Source organism: Mesoplodon densirostris, chromosome 11, assembly GCF_025265405.1.
Source record: "Mesoplodon densirostris isolate mMesDen1 chromosome 11, mMesDen1 primary haplotype, whole genome shotgun sequence".
Taxonomy (NCBI): domain Eukaryota; kingdom Metazoa; phylum Chordata; class Mammalia; order Artiodactyla; family Ziphiidae; genus Mesoplodon; species Mesoplodon densirostris.
The window spans coordinates 53,478,362-53,497,452 of NC_082671.1; the positions used below are offsets into that span (position 1 = coordinate 53,478,362).

Consider the following 19,091-nt stretch of genomic DNA (forward strand, 5'->3'; position numbering starts at 1 on the left):
AATGAATAATTTTATACCGGACTCCTGCCTGATGCCCTTTCATATCCCTGGTGGCTGTTCTCTTCTTCCTGCTTCCTAAAAGTTCTCCTATTATGGGAAGCTAGCTATTGTTGTGCACATGAGATTGGGAAGGCACAAATTAGGTATGTGAGGGGATAATATACATGTTTCATTCTTACAGAATTATACGCAAACGTGAAGAGGAGCTGCATCTTAGAAGCTGTAACAAATTTTAATATGGAAAAAAGGATTGTCCATAGTTTAACAGATGATCGAATAAGCAATTTTTCTAGGGTATAATAAAACAGTGCCCAAGTTATAAGAAAAAACATCTACTGGGTGAGAACAGTAGCACCAATTAGTGGGCGTGTGTGTGCCTGTGTGTGCACACGTCTTAGAGACACAGCCAATACTCCATCTGCGCTAACGGCGTGGAGCCATGCTGGGGGCACGAGGAAAAGGTGCCTCATATGATCAGACCAGGATGCTTGAGTAATGGGGAGTAGAAGTCAGTTGAATTTTCTGGTTTGCTGAAGGTCAAACAAAAATGCTTTTAGTTTCAAACCTTGTTGCTAAAAATTTCAAGCACACAAGTCCACGTTCCTGCCTGGCTTCATGTCGTATAGCATATTGAACATGACAGATTCATACTTTTATGACTATGGAGCTTGAAAGGCCTCGCTGTCATATTTCTGAACATCAGCCTACGTTTCACAGCGCAGTGGATGCTGAAGGTGGGGACTAGCTGGGTGTGTGGAAACCGACATAATCTAGCGGTTGTTTTGTGTGTGATTTGCCAACTTTCTCCAAAAAGGAGGGACAGCATGCAATTCAGATAAATTGAGCGTTCTTGGGGGGTGACAGCTGGGTTCCAGATAACTTGTCTTATTGTGTAAAACTGTGACCATGTTCCAGACAGTGACACACTGTAAAATTCTTGTGCCTCTAGTTTTGACACCTGGCAAGGTCTACGTTGTCACTGTGAATGATGATGTGTAATGAAGATGATAACAAAGCTGCTAACATTCCATGAGGACCAGGCTCTGTGCATTCCATGCATTAACTCACTGAATTCCCTAAGCCCCCTTTGTGGTATGTAATAGTCTGAAAATATGTGATAGGGAATTACTCGATTTACAAATGATAAAATGAAGCTCTGAAGGGTTAAGGCTTGGCCCAAGATCGTGCAGTTGGGAAGCTGCAGTGCTGGGAGCCGTGGCTCAGGCACTGCCCAACTCTGTTCTGTTTCTACAAGTGCTCGTGGGAAAAGGTGGCAGATGCAGGGTAAGTGTGACTTGATTAAGAAGTTGTTAAAACTGGGATATCACTTCGTTGGGGACTGTAACCTGGGAGTGAAATTGGCAGTGAAATAAGGGAGGAAATAGCCCTGGTTGTACGGGTATTTCTAGGGAAGGCGGTTCCCTGATGGGCTGGCATGGGAATTGCTCTGCTTGCCCGCTCCTTGTTGGCCGGTGAGGGCAGGGGTGGGGAAGGAGAGAGACTGTTCAGACTGGTCCATAATCAGTACAGGTTGTAAACAACTGCGTTCTATTCCCTCATCACTCAGACACACGCAGGGTGTGAGGATGCTTAACCTATGACCAACAGTGGGTAGGAAAGACCACGGGTGGCGTGAGGAGAGATGAGACGTGGGTGGCGTGAGGAGAGATGAGACGTGCCCTGAATCTGCCTCCTCAAGGAACCTCTGCCCCTGGGCATGAGGAAGGCAAGGAATGGCTGGGAATGCACAAAGCGTTTATACTTCATCATCAAATAGTTCCTATTTTAAATTCGTCATCTGGAATATACAGTAAAATATGGTGGCATGATTGTTATTATTTTAGGGTCTTCAAACTCTGAATGGATAGATTTCTATCTCCACTATAAAAGCACTATTGGGTAACTCCTTTTATAGTCATGTGAGGATTAAAAGAGTTAGTACTTACTGTTAATACTATTACCACGTTTCTATTGAATAAAAACTACCAAATGAGCAACAATAGCTTAATGGTCACTATTCTTAGCAACTGCCTCTGTAAGAGGTCTTGTAATTCACCAATAATAATACATAATGTACAATAAACAAAATACATTAAAAAATAACAATTACAGTTATAGCAACTATGTTGTTTATATGAATGACAGTATTAGCATCTTTCTCCCATATTATGAAATACCAAACACTGGATTCCTTAGGAAGCAACCCTAATGCATTTTTGGACTTTTCAAGGTCTTTACCCTGTGAAGCCTATTTACTCACATTGGTCACCACAGCCAGAATTGCTATTCCTTGCATGATGGGCTGCCATGCTCCGATGTCCTGGGCTTTTACTGGCACCATGCGTCTATACTGGGTAGTCAGTTTCCACGCGTCCACTCTTATTTCCAGTATATTGTTCACCAGAGCCAACAGAGGGGCCAGTGGAAAAGAGGCCACAAATAAGGTGACGAACCCAAACTGAATAACTGTCAATGGAATGGACATACATCATGGAGTGGTGGATGGATGGAAGGACAACACATATTCCTTTACTCTTATTAAGAAAGAGAAAGACAAACTGAACTAAATACCGAAGATAAAAGACATTCGTGGTAATAATAATGTTCAACAGTGAAAGAATCCAAACAAAAGACAAATATAAAGCCTCTGGAAAGAAGACTAATTATAGCCTGTTTCTTTCACATATATACACTTAATAGGAATAACATATTTAAAAATCTTTAATCAACCATAGTTATTTGCTAGTAATAAACTTGGGACACTCTAAGCATATTACTCATTCTCAGTGTAGAAATAATAGAATGTTGGAAGAGGATTTGTGATTTAGGGTTAAAAAAAAAGAAAAGGAATATTATGGAAATACCTAACAAGCTAAAAAGAAATAAGAAATGTACGAATGTAAATTTGGGAAGCCTATGTTTGGAGAATGCTGGAGGAAATATGCTGAAAATAAGCAAATGAACAAGCTCCCCTGAGTCTGTGAATGCAAGTGCAGCACATTCAGAGAATTTGGTATATTATTACAAATCATGGGAATGTATGCAGTAAGTGTCTTAATAAGTCAAAATATAATCCTTTTTCAGGAACTTTTATTTCGATATTGTTGCAGTCTATATGGTCACAATTAAGTCAAAATTGGGGTGGTGGCTTAGAAGTTCTTTCCCTTCGTCTGTAATTTACATGGCTTCGCTATAGATGGGGCAGCAGAGATCTGGGGGAAGCTGTACCACGGGAAGGTAGGGTTAGCTATGATAAGGCCAGAGATCTAAAAAAGTTTCACACCCTTCTCTCCTAATTGGCAGACCTTTCAAGTGAACTAGCATAGGGACGTAACTAAGACAGTGGATCAGAGGAAAATTTACAGGCCCTTTAGGGCTATTGCTCAGCCAAGGGGCAGGGATCACTCTGGCCAGGAAGGGCAAGACTCTGGAGGCAGTGGTTGGGTAGGAGGAGCTGGCAATTGCTTCTGATATGAGAGGCCAGAAAGTGTCACAGAAAAGCAGTCAGGGTTGGAAAGATCTGGCCAGTCTACAGGCCAGGCAGGAGCCGCTGTATTCAGGGAAATCACACAGGCAAGGACCAGAGTTCGTGACGTTATAGAGTCAGCAGCATGTCACCGAGCAGTGATGTCAACATCTGTGTCCATGATTCACCCAACCCTAAATGAAGTACTCCACCTCCAGGGGCCAGGCAAGTAACAGAAATGTGTGGAATGGGTACAGTAACTGGCAAACTGGCAAGTGGATGTCCTAATGGAAGGAACTGCTCAGAGGCACCATATTGGAACGAGGGCCCAATGCTGCCGGATCTCCTTACTACTGAAGAGAAAAGCCAGAAATTAGGACTTTATTAGCAGTAAAGCCAGTTAAAAATCCAGAGGAGAAAAGATACCATTCATAAAGACAACAAAGGCACAGACTATTTAGAAATAAACTAGTGAGAAATGTTAAGATGGTTATGATAGTTGACTGAAAAAAATAAAGAAAAACAAATAATGATGAATGCACCATACTGTTAATTGGGAAGACTCAAGTTTGGGGACATATCAGATTTTTTTTCTCCAAAATAAAGTTTAGAAGTTGAATGCAAATTTAGTTAATAATCCCAAATGGACTTAAGAAAAAAAGCTGAAAGGTGATGCTAAAGTTCATCAAGAAATATATACAAGTACACAAGTGAAAATAATGAGGAGGGATGTTTAAAGTGACAGTGTTAGGGATATTTCTGAAAAAGGATAAAATGAGACCAGCTCTAAGAGATATTAATGTGTATTATATTGCTATGGTAACAGTTCAGAACTAGTGCATTAATAGATAGTATGGATTAAATAGATTTCAAGAACAGATGCAGATATTCATGGGATTTTAGTATATTATAAAAATGATGTTTCAAATCAGTGGATTCAAGTATTGGAGTAATTAGCTAAATCATTAGAAGAACTGGTATGGAGTCCTCACTTTTGATATCAAAATAAATTCAATGGATTAAACATTTTTAATTAAAAAATAAAGCACCAGAAAAAAAACCAGCATGGTATAATCTGCTCTGATATTCAAGTGAGAAGAACTTTCTAAACAACTTTTGAAACCAAGAACAAAAACAAAGGCCTATCAACTCAGCAAGGCAAAAAACATCCATTGTGAAAACAAAAACAACCCTTGCCTGAAACTTTCTCATGACCCTGAATTGCCCTCTGATACTTTCTATGCTTTCTTCTTCACTTTAAAGTCAAGTTTCTTGAAGCACTGCCTGCGCTGGTTATTTCTCCATCACTCAAAGCTCTGCATCCTCTGTGGCCCTCACGACTGCACTGAAACTCGTCTTGCTAACTCTGTTGGTGGCTGCGCATGCCAAAGCCAATGTACGTTTTCAGTCCTTGTTTGATTACTAGACAGACAGCTTTTCCCCCCCGCAGTGCCCCCACCCCGCCCCCTGCCCCCTCCCGGCTGCTTTTGATACAGCCAAATATTTTCCTCTCTGTGGAATGTTTTTCCTCCTTGATTTCTGTTTACTTAAATAGTTTTAAAAAGCCAAGGTAGAAGTGTGTGTGTACACACACACACACACACACAGATATAATTTTTTCAAGATATCTAGCTATAGTGCTTCTTGTATTTTTTCCCACAGTCCCGGCCGTTAAGGGGACTTTATTTATTAGCTCTTGCTTTTTTGCCCCCCCACCCACCCCTTTGCATTATGCTCCTTTAGTCAATATTCACATCCCTTTCAAGCAAGGTGATAGCCTTCTCTGCTAGTTTCCTCCCAACTGTTCTGCTATTCTTCTTTCTCTTTGGGGATTTTTCTTCTCCCACTTAACCTTTAAACGCCCCTTTCCCCAGGGCTTCATCATCAACTCTCTGTCTGGCATGCCCGAATCACCCCCATGGTCTCACCCGCAGCTCCTCTGAGTTTCTGACTGGCAGATCCAACTTAATAACAGACATCGCCTCTCAGATGTCTCATAGACACCTCACACTCAAAATGTCCATCACAGAACCATTTTTTCAAAACCATTTTTTCCACCCTGCATATTCACTCTCCTGGAAGTTATCTTAACAATTCTATTCCTCACCTGCCATGCTAGTCATCTCTTGAACACCTATCAAATCTGTCTCCTTTTCCTCAGCCCATAGCCTCTATGTAGGTGCTTACCACTTGTTGTGTGGGTTACCTGGTGTAGCCCCCTGAAATACCCTCTCCCCACCAAATGCAGGCCCCACCCAAAATATTATCTTCATTCTGCTGCCAGAATAACGTGATCTTTGACAGAAACACTCTGCAATTCTCTTGCTTACAAATCTTCCAAAGTATCCCTATTTCTTTAAGGATAAGTTCAAGTCTCCTGGTTAAGCACACAAGACCCATCATGATACAGCCCTTGCTTACCTGATATTCCCCCCTACGGATCCTTTGTTCTAGCCATACTTTGTTTACTTGCCATTCTCTGAACTGGCTAAGCTGTTTCATGCCCTTGTACTTGAAACTGCACCCATCTCTCTGCGTGAAATGTCCATTACCTCTATCACACTTTAGATAGCTACCTTCCATTCACCCTTCAAAATCCAGTTTAAATATCACCTGCTCTAGGAAGTCTGATTTGTGTTCACCTGCTTAGCCATCCACCAAGTACTCACCATCCATTGCTTGGCCCTGGGAGGCCAGATACCAAGTCTTAACTTTTCTTGGTATCCCCAGCAACTGATACAGTGTTTGGCAAAGCAGTCGCTCAATCGTTGTGAGATGGATGGATGGATGAATGAATAAAGAGTAAAGAGTAAAGAGATGAGAGGCCTACAAATCCTCGCCAGTCACCTAGTTGCCATTTTGGAAAGTTTGTCCTGCAAAGATGAGCAAGTGTCAACGCAGGTGGTGGGAAGAAACAGAGCAGAGATGGGGGAGTGGGGGAAGACAGGCCTGTTCCTGGAGAGTGCAGAGGAGGCCTGGGAGGGTGTAGCACTGGAGAGAGAGGGAAAGAGAGGGGTAGGTGCAAGGAGATGTTGAAGAACAAGTGGTATTAATTACAGTAAATTAAATGGAGAAAATTATATGTGAAGGTAAGATCAAGTGAACATGCAAGGGTGACAGAGGCAGTACCAGAGACAAGCAGGGCCCACTTCATCACTTTACTGCATTTCATTTGTAGCACCCGCCCACTGGGAAGGCATCATCAAGTTCTCGAGAGACTGGTGTTTGTGCTGTACGGTGCTCTAAGTACAAAACGGTATCCTGTGGCTTTTCAGATTTTAAGACTGACAGACTATTTCTCTTAGGTCCCAAGTCTAAGTTCTCAGAAGTCAGGACCATACACCTGGGGAGGCGATTTTGGTTAACAACCCAGGCTTACTCTAATAATCTCAAAGGATGGTGGGGAATCCACTAAACAAAATAAAGAAATTTCACTCAAAACACATATGCCCCTACAGAACCTGGCGGGGGCCGCTGGGGCGATGCCACTGTCAACTCAACTAACAGTTGTATTTGGGTGTGTTGGGACTCCAAGCTCAAGTCACTTAAATATTCATGAGGGTCCAGGCAGTGGTGTCCCAGCAGAGGACTGAAAGGTGTAAAGGCCTGAGTGCTAACCTCCAACAAGACCAGTCTAGCCAGGGAGAGAGGCATGCAAACAATCACATACCATCAAGACAAGAGTCAAGTGCTATTGATGCCTAGAGAAGAGAGCAGAAACTCTGTGTGAAAAGTTGAGGGTTCCTGCTGAGGCTAGGTAGGAACTCTTCCAGGTAGAAAAGAAGGGAAAGGGGGCTTCCCTGGTGGCGCAGCAGTTGAGAATCTGCCTGCTAATGCAGGGGACATGGTTTGAGCCCTGGTCTGGGAGGATCCCACATGCCGTGGAGCAACTGGGCCCGTGAGCCACAACTGCTGAGCCTGCGTGTCTGGAGCCTGTGCTCCGCAACAAGAGAGGCTGAGATGGTGAGAGGCCCCCGCTTGCCACAACTAGAGAGAGCCCTCGCACAGAAACGAAGACCCAACACAGCAAAAATAAATTTAAAAAAAAATAAAAATAAAAAAAGACAAAGAGAAATGGTCATATAATTACCATTAAAAAAAAAAAAAGAAAAGAAGGGAAAGGGTTTTCAGGCAGAGGGGAGTTGGAGTTCCCTCCACGGGGCAGAGGGGACCAGAGCTGGTAGCTGGGCGCAAGGCCTAACTAAGCAAGGGTGGAGGGCTCCAGTGCTGTCTGTCAGAAGATGTCTCCCTTCAGTAGCCAAGATGCATAATTAAAAAGGTAGATGGTGCTGTCATTAATGAATACAGGGAAAATTGGAAGGAGGAAACTGTGGGGATGAGCTCACCCCCAAAGGCACTCTATGCCTATTTTAGAGGAACAAAAATAATTCAAAAGGCATTTGGAAATTCTATCTCCCACAAACCAAAAGAACAAAACATAGATTTCACTCTGGTGTTGAATACAGAATAACAGACTGCCTACTCTCAGAAACTGATTAATTTTTCTAATTCATTAAGGATTATTTAGATAATAGGAAAACAATTTAATAAATCTCAAAAACTGGGGGAGGGATAAATTAGGAGTTTGGGATTAGCAGATAAAAACTATTACATATAAAATAGATAAACAACAAGGTCCTACTGTATAGCACAAGAACTATATTCAATATCCTGTAATAAACCATAATGGAAAAGAAAAAAAATTTTTTAATCTCTCTATAACCACTGTTATTCCATCCTTTCTAATAGGGTAGTGTGAGGCTGAATTATTATTTTATTATTATTATTTTAAAATATAGTTCCCTGTGCTAAAGAGTAGGACCTTGTTGTTTACTTTATATAAAGTATCAATAGTATGGATCTGTTAATCCCAAACTCCTAATTTATCCTTCCCCCCTCTTTCCTCTTTGGTAACAATAATTTTGTTTTCTATGTCTGTGAGTCTGTTTCTGTGTTGTAAGTAAGTTCATTTGCACCATCTTTCTAGATTCTACATATAAGTGATATCACATGATATTTGTCTTTCTCCGTCTGACTTATTTCACTTAGTCTGATAATCTCTAGGTCCATCCATGTGAGGCCAAATTATTCAGTTGGTAATTATTTTAATGAGACTATGAAATTCTACAAGTCCTATCAATTTCTCCCCAAAGCATGACCATATAACTTTTCCTTTCAATACCATTTATTTGACTAACTACAGAAAAAATAACTTTTCCAAGTTTTTTTTTTTTGTGTTAAAATAACAAATGATATTCTGCCCCAGAATGCTGTTATTATTAATGCTGATAATAGCTCCAGTAAGAAATATTTACAATTATGTCTCATTTTGGAATAACAGGTAATTGTCTTGTAGTTCTTTTAAAAATAAACAGAATAAATAAATAAACATAGCTTCTACATTATTTACTGCAGCTACACCCTTAATGGAACCTGGTCACGAAACATAACAAAAGCAAAAATGAAATTCAAATCAGACTCCCGGCCGCAAAGCATTGTTGACTGAAGAAGCTACAAGATGAACCTTTCACTCACTGAAGGAAGCAGGTGCGTTTCCATGTATAATGTATATTTTTAAAAGCAATTATTTTATATATAGAATGTGATTTAATAAAAACCTCCCTCTATCTGCAGACTGACAAACAGGAACCACAAAGGGGTGTCTCTACAAATACACAAACCCCCATGCATAAATGCAAAGCCTGTCAAAATCCTTTCCTGTTCTCCTAAGCTTAAAAAACTGTAATTCAACACAGTGGTGAGCTGAAAGGGCACAGATACAAAACATGTCTATTGTTAGCCTTCTATTAGATAAAAGTGTGTCATGCATAATAGAAAAGATGGTGTTTCCTATGGAAATCTATTTTGAGATGCATCCATTGAAAGGCAACTGAGAGCTCAAAATCAAGTTCAACTGAAGAGAAACAGAGCCCAAGCAAATACTACAGAAATGGACAAAGACATTCGAGAAGGAGGGGACCTGTGCTAAATCTTAATTCCAGGCCAGCAAAATAGCTCCGAATTCAAGCCAGTGATTTGCCCTGAGGTCATTCAAGGAACCGGGCAGAAACCACCGGCCAGAAGACATAGATATAATGTCAAAGGCAAGTGTGAGATGTGGAGGGGGGGAACCCTGTGACCCTTGTTCCCACGGGCTTTCTGTACAGGCTTGCTTGTATGACTGTTCAGAAGGGTATTGGCCAGCAGCTGTGCTGCATGGACTCCAGCCCAGGCTGAGTCACATCTAATAATAGCTCTGAGTTCATTCTTAGACAACATAGTTAGAATCCTCCAACAATCAATGGTGAAGACATACCTTGATGAATATTCCATTTCATTGCTGGGTAATAAATCTTCAGCTTTGTACAACATAAATGTTGACAAAGATACACACAGTCACCTTATTTGAAAGCCTGATTGTATACTTTTATATAGTGGAGAAAAACGGACTCCTCTTCATTTCAATAGGCTAGATAATTATCTGGCTCTATAATCGATGCTTTGGGGATCCAAAACATGTTCCAATATAATTCATATCACCCAAAATCTCATTAGCGACTTACTCATTTCAAGGTATTCATAAAATAATCCCAGTTTGCCCATGGGCTGCAGATGGTAGTCCTGTTCCCATCGTGGGGTTTTCTTTTCTGCTCCTGAAACTGTGCGACACCGTCCAATTAGATTCATGACCCAGCTGCCAAAAAGATCAAATTGTCAATCAGAATATTGTCAGACCAAGGGCATAAAAGTATTACTGATATTACGAGCTGAACACATCATCTTCCCAAGAATTAAATTTCTTATTTTCATGCTAAATTTCTTTTTTTTTCTGCCTCCCTACCCCAAAATATTTTGAAAAATAGTATCGACTACATACCTGGGTTTATCCAAATTGTAACTACTACGGTTTTTCTTCCTACCTCCTTTTCATGTGGGCATTTTAATTTTTAAAAGATACTTTCCCTCATTTGATTAACTTTAGTTTTGTTTTTCCATTTCCCTGCTATTATCGAAGATGGTCTTTCCAGACTGAAAATCACCAGAGAAAATAAACAAAGCATGGAGGCCAGTGTGGTCCAGCGCTAAGAGGAAAATAAGTCTGTTGGTTGCGGGGGGTGGAGCCTAAGAGACCACGGTGAGGATTTGGGCCGTTTTTCACTCTGAAGGAAGTGGGGAGCCATTGAGAGGCACGGAGCAGAAAAGGGACATACTTTGACACCGGATAAAACAGGTCCAAGACCCTATTTTCGGCTGAACAAATTAAAGACCAAAGAAGTGACATGCTTCCTCAAAGTCAGTGCAGGGCTTGCAGGAAACACAGCCCCAACTGGCGGCCCAGTACTCTGCTCCCTACTGGATGCAGCCCCGCAGAGCAGTCTGGTATCTCCTCTTGGGTTATGCGTTTTTCTTTCTTAGACGCTTGTGAGCCAAATGAACGCGTCCCCACTTTTTTTTTTTTAATGTTTAGAGATACCTCTTTTTTTAAAATTTATTTATTTGTGGCTGTGTTGGGTCTTCGTTTCTGTGCGAGGGCTTTTTCTCCAGTTGTGGCAAGAGGGGGCCACTCTTCATCGCGGTGCGCGGGCCTCTCACCATCGCGACCTCTCTTGTTGCGGAGCACAAGCTCCAGACGCGCAGGCTCAGTAGCTGTGGCTCACGGGCCTAGTTGCTCCGCGGCATGTGGGATCCTCCCAGACCAGGGCTCGAACCCGTGTGCCCTGCATTAGCAGGCAGATTCTCAACCACTGCGCCACCAGGGAAGCCCCGTCCCCACTTTTTTAATGGCAATTTGAACTGAAAAGAAATCGGAAACAGTTGGCAGTGAAACAAGGTGTGTACCTGTAGCCTACAGGGCTGTTGTCCCCTGAAGCAACAGCTGGCTTATGGTTTACTTGTGGACTTCATCAGAAGATGCACGACAACAACAAACAACTTAGCATCTGGCTAAGCTCCAGCTGATGACACAGCACGTTTGTGTGGATTTCACTGTAAAGACCATTGTATACATTGCACGTGAACATGCGTGTACACACACACATACACACACACAGTGTAAAAGGTGAATTAAAAATAGCTGACCATGGGCTTCCCTGGTGGCGCAGTGGTTGGGGGTCCGCCTGCCGATGCAGGGGACGCGGGTTCATGCCCCAGTCCAGGAGGGTCCCGCATGCCGTGGAGCGGCGGGGCCCGTGAGCCGTGGCCGCTGAGCCTGCGCGTCCGGAGTCTGTGCTCCGTAGTGGGAAGGGCCGCAGCAGTGAGGGGCCCACGTACCGCAAAAAAAAAATAAAATAAAATAGCTGACCATGATGGGTTGCCCGTTGCTATTGATCTCAGTGTTAACTGTTCACTGACCACTCCCCCAAGGTTTGCTAAGGGGAGATCTCTCTACAATGAAACATTGCCCTGGCTTCACAATCTTTCCCCACTTCTTTCTTCTATGACATTAGGGGAATAGCAGGAGGCTGTGGAAGTGGAGGGGATATGGACTCAGACACCCCTGAATCGGAATCCACACTTTATTGCTTATTCGTTATTTAACTTCAGTCAAGTTCATATAAAATGGGGTGATAAAACCTACACTGTCCAGAGTTGTTATCAGGATTAAATGATTCAGAACAGGTGAGGTGTTTAGCAAACTTCCTAACACATCAAAATCCCCTGTGTGGGATTATCTTTTGACCAATACAGGCTAACTGGCTGAGGCCAACAGTAAATGCAGCCTAAGTTACTTAGAATCTTGACTCGGATCTCACTCCAGCACATATAAGAATGATGTGGAATGCTTGTTGCTGGCGCTACTTCCTAGGCCACAATCCAGAGCTCTGTGATCAGTCAAGTCTGAGGTTTGGCCAGGAATCCGCAGTTTTACAGACATTCCAGGGGCCTTGTCGCGCACGTGGCACCAAGGACCGCACACATCCATCACCCATCATGACACCCAAACTCAAGATCACTGGTTTCTACTGGTTTACTTTTCACTCTGCCTCACACTTCCAGCCTCAGCCTCTTGCGGAATCCTCTCCATGCCCCGGAGAAGTAGGTCTTTTAGTATCGGGGACCCAAACCCATAATGACTTGGATTCAGGATGAAACTTCTCTCCTGGCAGCCACTTGCATGACTAACTCATCTGGTACTTGTTTCTTGTACCGTACTGCCTCCCCCACACTAATCATATTAGGTCAAATGAGAAGAAATGACTAGCTTCCTTTTCTGATCTTCGACTCTGAGCCTCTTGTTCAGTCTGAGTTGAACCACTCATCTGTAGCAGGAAATCTTAGGTTGCAGTCCATTCATCACTGCCCTTGGTCTTTTGGATATTCTATTGGGTTATGACTCTAGTACAGGGAAATCAGTCTGACTGCACATGAGAATCACATACAGAACTTTAAAAAAGTACAGACACTGGATACTTCTTCCCTTGGCCAAGGCTGGAAGTTTCCTACCTCTACCAGGGGTTACAAAATAATTTTCTTAGTAATTGCCCACGCATATTAGTGTATCATAACAAATTGCCCTTTACTGAGTACTTATTATGTGTTAAGCATGGTGTGAAGCACTTTACACCCCATTTTGTCTTTGTCTCTTCATTATCATATTTAATCCACATACTAATCACCATTTCTGTTTAGGACATTGCCACTTGCTAATTTTGAATACAGGCATCCTTCACCATCTGAATCTATTTTGCTCCTGAGTTTACTGTTCCTGAATTTTAAGACCGAGTGTGTAGAGTGAGGGATCCCTGCATTTACGATTCTCTTATTGTATGTCTCTGATTCATTCTCTAGCCAAATCATATCTTGAGAAGAGACATTTCCTCTTGTTAAGAGTTTGCTTTTTCTTATTATCTGAATAGCGAATACTCACTGAGGAAAATATAGAAAACATACAAAGAAGAAAATTACAGCCATCCATTATCTAAACAGCAAAGGACAATGCTAAGGCATTTTGGATATTTAACTCTATTTTTCTTAACATTTTATCAAAAAATTTCTCCAGAGCAAGTAGCTTAATACAGGAGTTGTACTAGCTTTTTTTGTCAAGTACAGAATAAAATTCCCAGGCATGCCCCAACTATCAAAAAAGTGAGGCTAGGAAGGCCAAAGGGCTCTAAGCTTCTTCTCAGGGTCCAACAAACAATTCTATTCATTTACTGATGTTTGTATTTGAAGTATATGAGTCGCTCATTCACTCAGTTGGCTCTTACTGAAGACCTACTAAATGCCAGGTGCTGACCCAGGTGCTGGAGAGACCTCCACCCCCACCCCCACCCCCAGATGGAGCCTGGATCACAGTGCCACGTGGCCTTCATTTGCTCTGAGAATCCTAGTCAAGGACCCCAAGTGGAGTTGGGGGTGGAGGCAGGTGAGTATATGGTGAAATTCATTTCACTATGTTCCTTTTGACATATTTAAATGGTGTGAAAATAGCTACTAAATTTTATAAGTTTTCTTTTCCCTTCCTATGTATTATTGGGATGGGTGTAGTTTTGGGTAGCAAAAGTAACTGATATATCTTTAGTATGTTAAAAGTTTGCATGAAAAAGTAGGAAGGAAACTGGCACCTTTACAAAGAGCAGAAGCAGTGATGGGAAGAACCCAACCCACTCTCTAATTTGCCTAACATTTAGCGCAGGTGTCCCCAACCCCCGGGCCATGGACTGGTACTGGAGCGCTGATTTAGTGCTCCTAGTTTTCAAACAAGGCTAGTAGTAGAAATATCTGAAGGCGAAGTTCAGCTCACTGGAACTTGCAACAATGTGCTTACTTGAAGTGAAGGTATAACCAGACCACAGATACTATAATACATCCTTTGTTTTTAAATATTTCATGTGAACAAGTTTCATTTTGTATGAATTTCTCAGTGAGTACCCGTTTAGGAAATATACTCTTCCCCTTGATTGTTTAAATCAGAAAATAGCTCACTGAAAACAAATTATTCATAAAAATTTAGTGTTAAATAGTTAACCTATTTCCTTCAGAAAATGCTTTTTTTTTTTTGGTAGTGAGTTAATAAGCCTTTCCTCTACTTGATATATTTATTTTCACATAGAAACATAGCATTATTTGCACATGACCTACTTTTACTCATTGGGAAAAATCTAACTGTGAGCCCAAGGTAAGGGCTGTCTCTTGCACAGTAGGGCAAAAAAATATTCATTTCACAGCTAAGATCAGAATCTTTTTTTGAGGGGGACTGTTTGAAGTGGGGAAAAGGGAGACGTCTTTGTTTACAGACAGACACTGATAATTCTCACTGAAGATGGAGGATAAAGCCCTGGTGAAGAAATGTGGAAGGACACACTGAAACCCAGAGGGTTTTGTTCTACAAAAACAGAAAGACAAAAAAAAAAAAAAAAAAAAAAGAATTTAACTGCTCTACAAAGAGAAAGAACAGAAACTTGGTAATGAGGGAGAGAGAAGAAAGAATGAGAAGGAAGTTGGACGTGATGGGAGGAAGACGGCAGAACGGCAGGATCCTGGAGCCTACAAAGAAGGGTGATAAGTAAACAACAACAGCAGGAAAATTCCCAGGTGTATAGTGGGATAAGGGACTAAAAAGATGGAGGTTCTGCATTTCGAAATTCAAGTTGTTTGACTTTCTCCTCCATGCCCCAAAACATCAGTAAGTCCTGCTCCTGTGAGTGGTTTTGCAGGTCACTGAGAAGGCTGCACTCTGGTTCAGGCTGGCAGAAGCAGAAAGTACAGGAGAGGGAGGCAAGACAGAAGAGAGATCAACAGTTTCGTGAGAACAGAAACTCAGAGCCAGAAATGATCTTGAAAAGGTTAATGTAGTAGGCAGAAAAACGGTCCCCCCCAAAGATGTCCATATCCTAATACCCAGAACATACGAATTATGGTTGCAGATGCAGTTAAGGTTGCTAATCAGCTGACTCTAACAGAGATGAGCCTGGATTATCCAGGTGGGCCCAGTGTAATCAAAGGGTCATTAAAAGTGGAAGACAGAGGCAGAAGAGAAGGGAGGAGTGATGGAGGGAGATGTGACCACAGAAAAGAGTCACAGACCTGCAATCTTGCTGGCTGTGAGATGGAGAAAGGAGGTCACGGACCAAGGGATGCGGGTGGCCTCTAGGAGCTAGAAAAGGCAAAGATACAGATTACCATAGAGCCTGAAGGAAACAGCCCTGCCAGCACCTTGACTTTAGCCCAATAAGACCTCTGCAGACTTCTGAGTTCCAGAACCACAAGATAGTAAATTCGTTGTTGTTTTGTGGGGCTTCTTCCCCCTATTTTCTTCCCATTGCCATCAAGTCTGGGGATACTTGTTGAAGCAGCAACAGAACACTAATACAATAGGCTCCTTGAAATATGCAGAAATTGCTGATGGCACTGGACTTGTTCACTCTGATATGGGATCGGACTTATGTGAAAATTAAAAGGACAGGGTGACCTCAGCTAACATCTGTTCTTCTCATTTCTAGGAAAAGAACAGTATGTCAAAACTTTTGTAGTTATTTTAGACAACCGTCTCTTAACATGCTATGTAACCTGGTGCCCTAGGACCATAAGAGAACCTCTGTTCTTAAAGGCGCATGGGTTTGGAGCCATGGGGTTTTACATTTGAACCCCATAGTAGCCCCTTATTGGCTACATGAACTTGGGCAAATCATTTAACCTCGTTAAAACACAGATTCTTCATTTGCAAAAGGGAGGTAAAAATAAGGATTGTTTGGATGATAAAATGACACGGATAAATAAAGCACTTAATACAGTGACTGGCACGTACTAGAACTCAACAAGTTACTATTACTGATTCTTAAATGCACGTATAAAAGGAGGAGAAAGTTGTAAGAAGTTGTGGAAAGACTTAGTTCAAAGCTCCAACAAGGGCCATCTCTCAAAGGGCTATGATCCAATAGCCACCAACAATGCGCTAATAGGCAAAAACTACAGCAGATGGGGATTTTTGTTAAATATAAAGAAGGAGGTTTTTAAATATAATTATTAAACACTGGATACATGTACACTGTTGGTTGGATCATCTTATCTGGAGACCTTTAATAAGCAGAGGGTCTACTCCATTTTAGAGGTGGCTGCATGCAGCTAGACACGCAGGGAAATGACTTGGATGGGTGGGCCGTTCTATCCCTAAGATCACACAACTCGGTACTCACGGAAGTAACACCTCTTGTATGTTATTCCAGATTGCTTTTCCTCCCATGATGATTATCAGCTGCGTTGTCAGCTCAAGGAGACAGCCACCCGGGTCACACTGAAATATTAAAAAGAAAGTCCTATTTAAATTTTAGATGTGTCTAACATGAAAAAGTCATTACTTTTATTTTTTCTGATATTCTTGTTTAGGCTAAAGAAAAATCTAAGGAATGTACAATGAAGAAACTCTTCATTGAGCAACTGAGAGAAAACATGGAACAGCTTAAATTGTCAAGAGAACAAAATTCTACAGTCACACCTCTTCATTTCTGTATTTTCCGAGCCAATAAACTGGGTCTCCTGGATAACCCACAAATTTGCCCTTAAAGAATGCGATGTAGAAACACGAAGAGTAGTAGTTGACAAACTGGAATAAGAACATCTTCATGGTTAGGCTGTTCTCATAATCAGTCTGGGTCCTTGGGAGTTCTGTAGTTAAAAGAAATGTTAAGATTTTGAAATTGTGAACAGCTTTGAGACGGTAATGAAAGACACTGATACATGAGTTAACATGATTAAAAAAATACAATTCACAGTTTCCATTTCAGCTGTTTTGAATTTCTTAATATAGCTACTATGTTAATTCCAAGTTTACACATTGTTGTAAGAGTTTCTCCCCCATGAACACAATATCCCACAAGGCAGAAAACAGTCAACTTTTCCTTAAAACTTATAAGCACAATGATATCAAATAGGCAAGAACTGTCTTCTTTCAATGTAAGACAGAAAATTAAAGTTGAACAGCCTGCTAAATGATATTCTCTTGTCTTCCTGAACTGCAATAAGGTAGGCCTGTTGAAGAAGACAAACAAAACACGGGGCAACTTGCTAGAAGCATTTGGGGAAGACAAAACAGGTCATCCTTCTAGTTTAGAATTTAAATCGGTCTTATCGTTTTCAGAAGATGACCACTCCAAAGATGACCATTTGGAGAACGACCCAGCCAAATGCAGCGTGTGGGAAGCACTTAACTTTGGCTACTAAGCAGCTGCCTGGGATACAAGCCAGAGAGAAGAAACCTTTATTATAAAAGCCAGAGCTGATGAGAATGGAGCTATATTAATATGAACAGACACGTAACACTGTGATTGCTTGTCCCCTCAGCAATGCAGGAGCGGGTCTGCCACTGGAACCATGGCCCTCTTCCACTTGTTTGCAATAAAGAGACCATTTACTTTCAACAATAGGGTACATGATCTAATGTAACTGAAAATATTATTCAGCACTGATCTGTTTACATAGAGCTTGGGCATTATAATGGTCGTCTTTGCTTTGTCCCTTTTACTAATGCAAAGCTGGAGATAATTCATTTCTCGTACAGGCTGGAGAAAATATGTTTACACTCGAAATTTTCTAAAAATTGTAACATACTGGAATTGAAATGCCTAAAACATACAGTCTCTATTTTTACCTGATTCTAAAAATGGCTTAGGAATCACGCTATATATATAGCAGGACCTTACCAAAGTTAGTAATCATGATCGCCACTTTCTCATATATGATGTTCAGGATCATGATGATGATAAAGCTGATGAGGGAAGCGGTGATGGACGTGGCCATCTGTGGAGTCAGATACTTCTGGATTGGGTCTGTTCCATTAAGGTTTTTGGGAAGTTTTGCAGAAAATACAATGAACACTGAGAGCCTGTAGACAATGATCCCGATAACTGAAGCAATGATCAAAAGGATCTGAAAATACAATAAACAAAGCAGCATGAGACTCACAAATTTTTACACTTAAAAACTGGCCGAATGCTCAAATGGACAACATGCATTGTGAAGTGATGTAAATCTCACATAAATGCCACAAGAGAGGTGAAAATCAGGCACGTTAAATTTCAAAGAAAGGAGAAGAAATGATGGCAGTGCACCCACTATTGGAAGATGTTAACAGCAGGGGCAGCTGTGAGCAGGGAATGAGGGGGTCTGTGGGAACTCTGTACTTCCTGTGAATTTTACTGTAAACCCAAAACTGCTCTAAAAAAGAAGGCCTAATAAAAAGAGGGAGAGAGAGAGAGAGAGAATGTTCAGATGGGGTAAAAATGGAGTAACTGGTAGCATGTTCTGGTAGAAGAAAAAAGTCTGTGATAGCAGAACCAGTGAAAACATCCCTTTGTAGAACAATAACTATGGAATTATTTAGGTTATGAATGAGTGGGTTTTACTCATTTGTAATCCATTAAGAGGATATGTTTCCTTCCAACAGAGAACCTATTACTGGCTCAGGGGTCAGCAGGTGCTGGCTGTTGTCTTTGTTCCTGTAGCTGAGGAGATTCTGAACAGGACCAGTGAAGCTGCAGAGATGCCCCAAGGTCACTACTGGAAATGGCAGCAGGCAGGTCTCTGATGATAAACGCTTCACACACTTTTCATACTCGGATCTTGAGACCTTAAACTGGCAGTTATTTATACCTGCACTTGCACAGGATTCATTTTCCTAGTCCATTGT

General features: G+C 41.5%; 1 protein-coding gene across 2 annotated transcripts in view; it reads right to left on the bottom strand.

Annotated features, from left to right (window-relative positions):
- ANO6 (anoctamin 6) overlaps window positions 1-19,091 on the bottom strand; it is a 216,351-nt gene that overhangs the window by 16,503 nt on the left and 180,757 nt on the right. For both annotated transcript variants that reach the window (XM_060112165.1, XM_060112164.1), the window contains 5 exons: window positions 18,106-18,331; window positions 16,902-17,071; window positions 16,603-16,700; window positions 10,030-10,160; window positions 2,261-2,466 (listed from right to left, as the gene is read on the bottom strand). In XM_060112165.1, coding sequence (XP_059968148.1) covers window positions 2,261-2,466; window positions 10,030-10,160; window positions 16,603-16,700; window positions 16,902-17,071; window positions 18,106-18,331 — 831 coding nt within the window. The remainder of the gene's footprint in view (window positions 1-2,260; window positions 2,467-10,029; window positions 10,161-16,602; window positions 16,701-16,901; window positions 17,072-18,105; window positions 18,332-19,091) is intronic.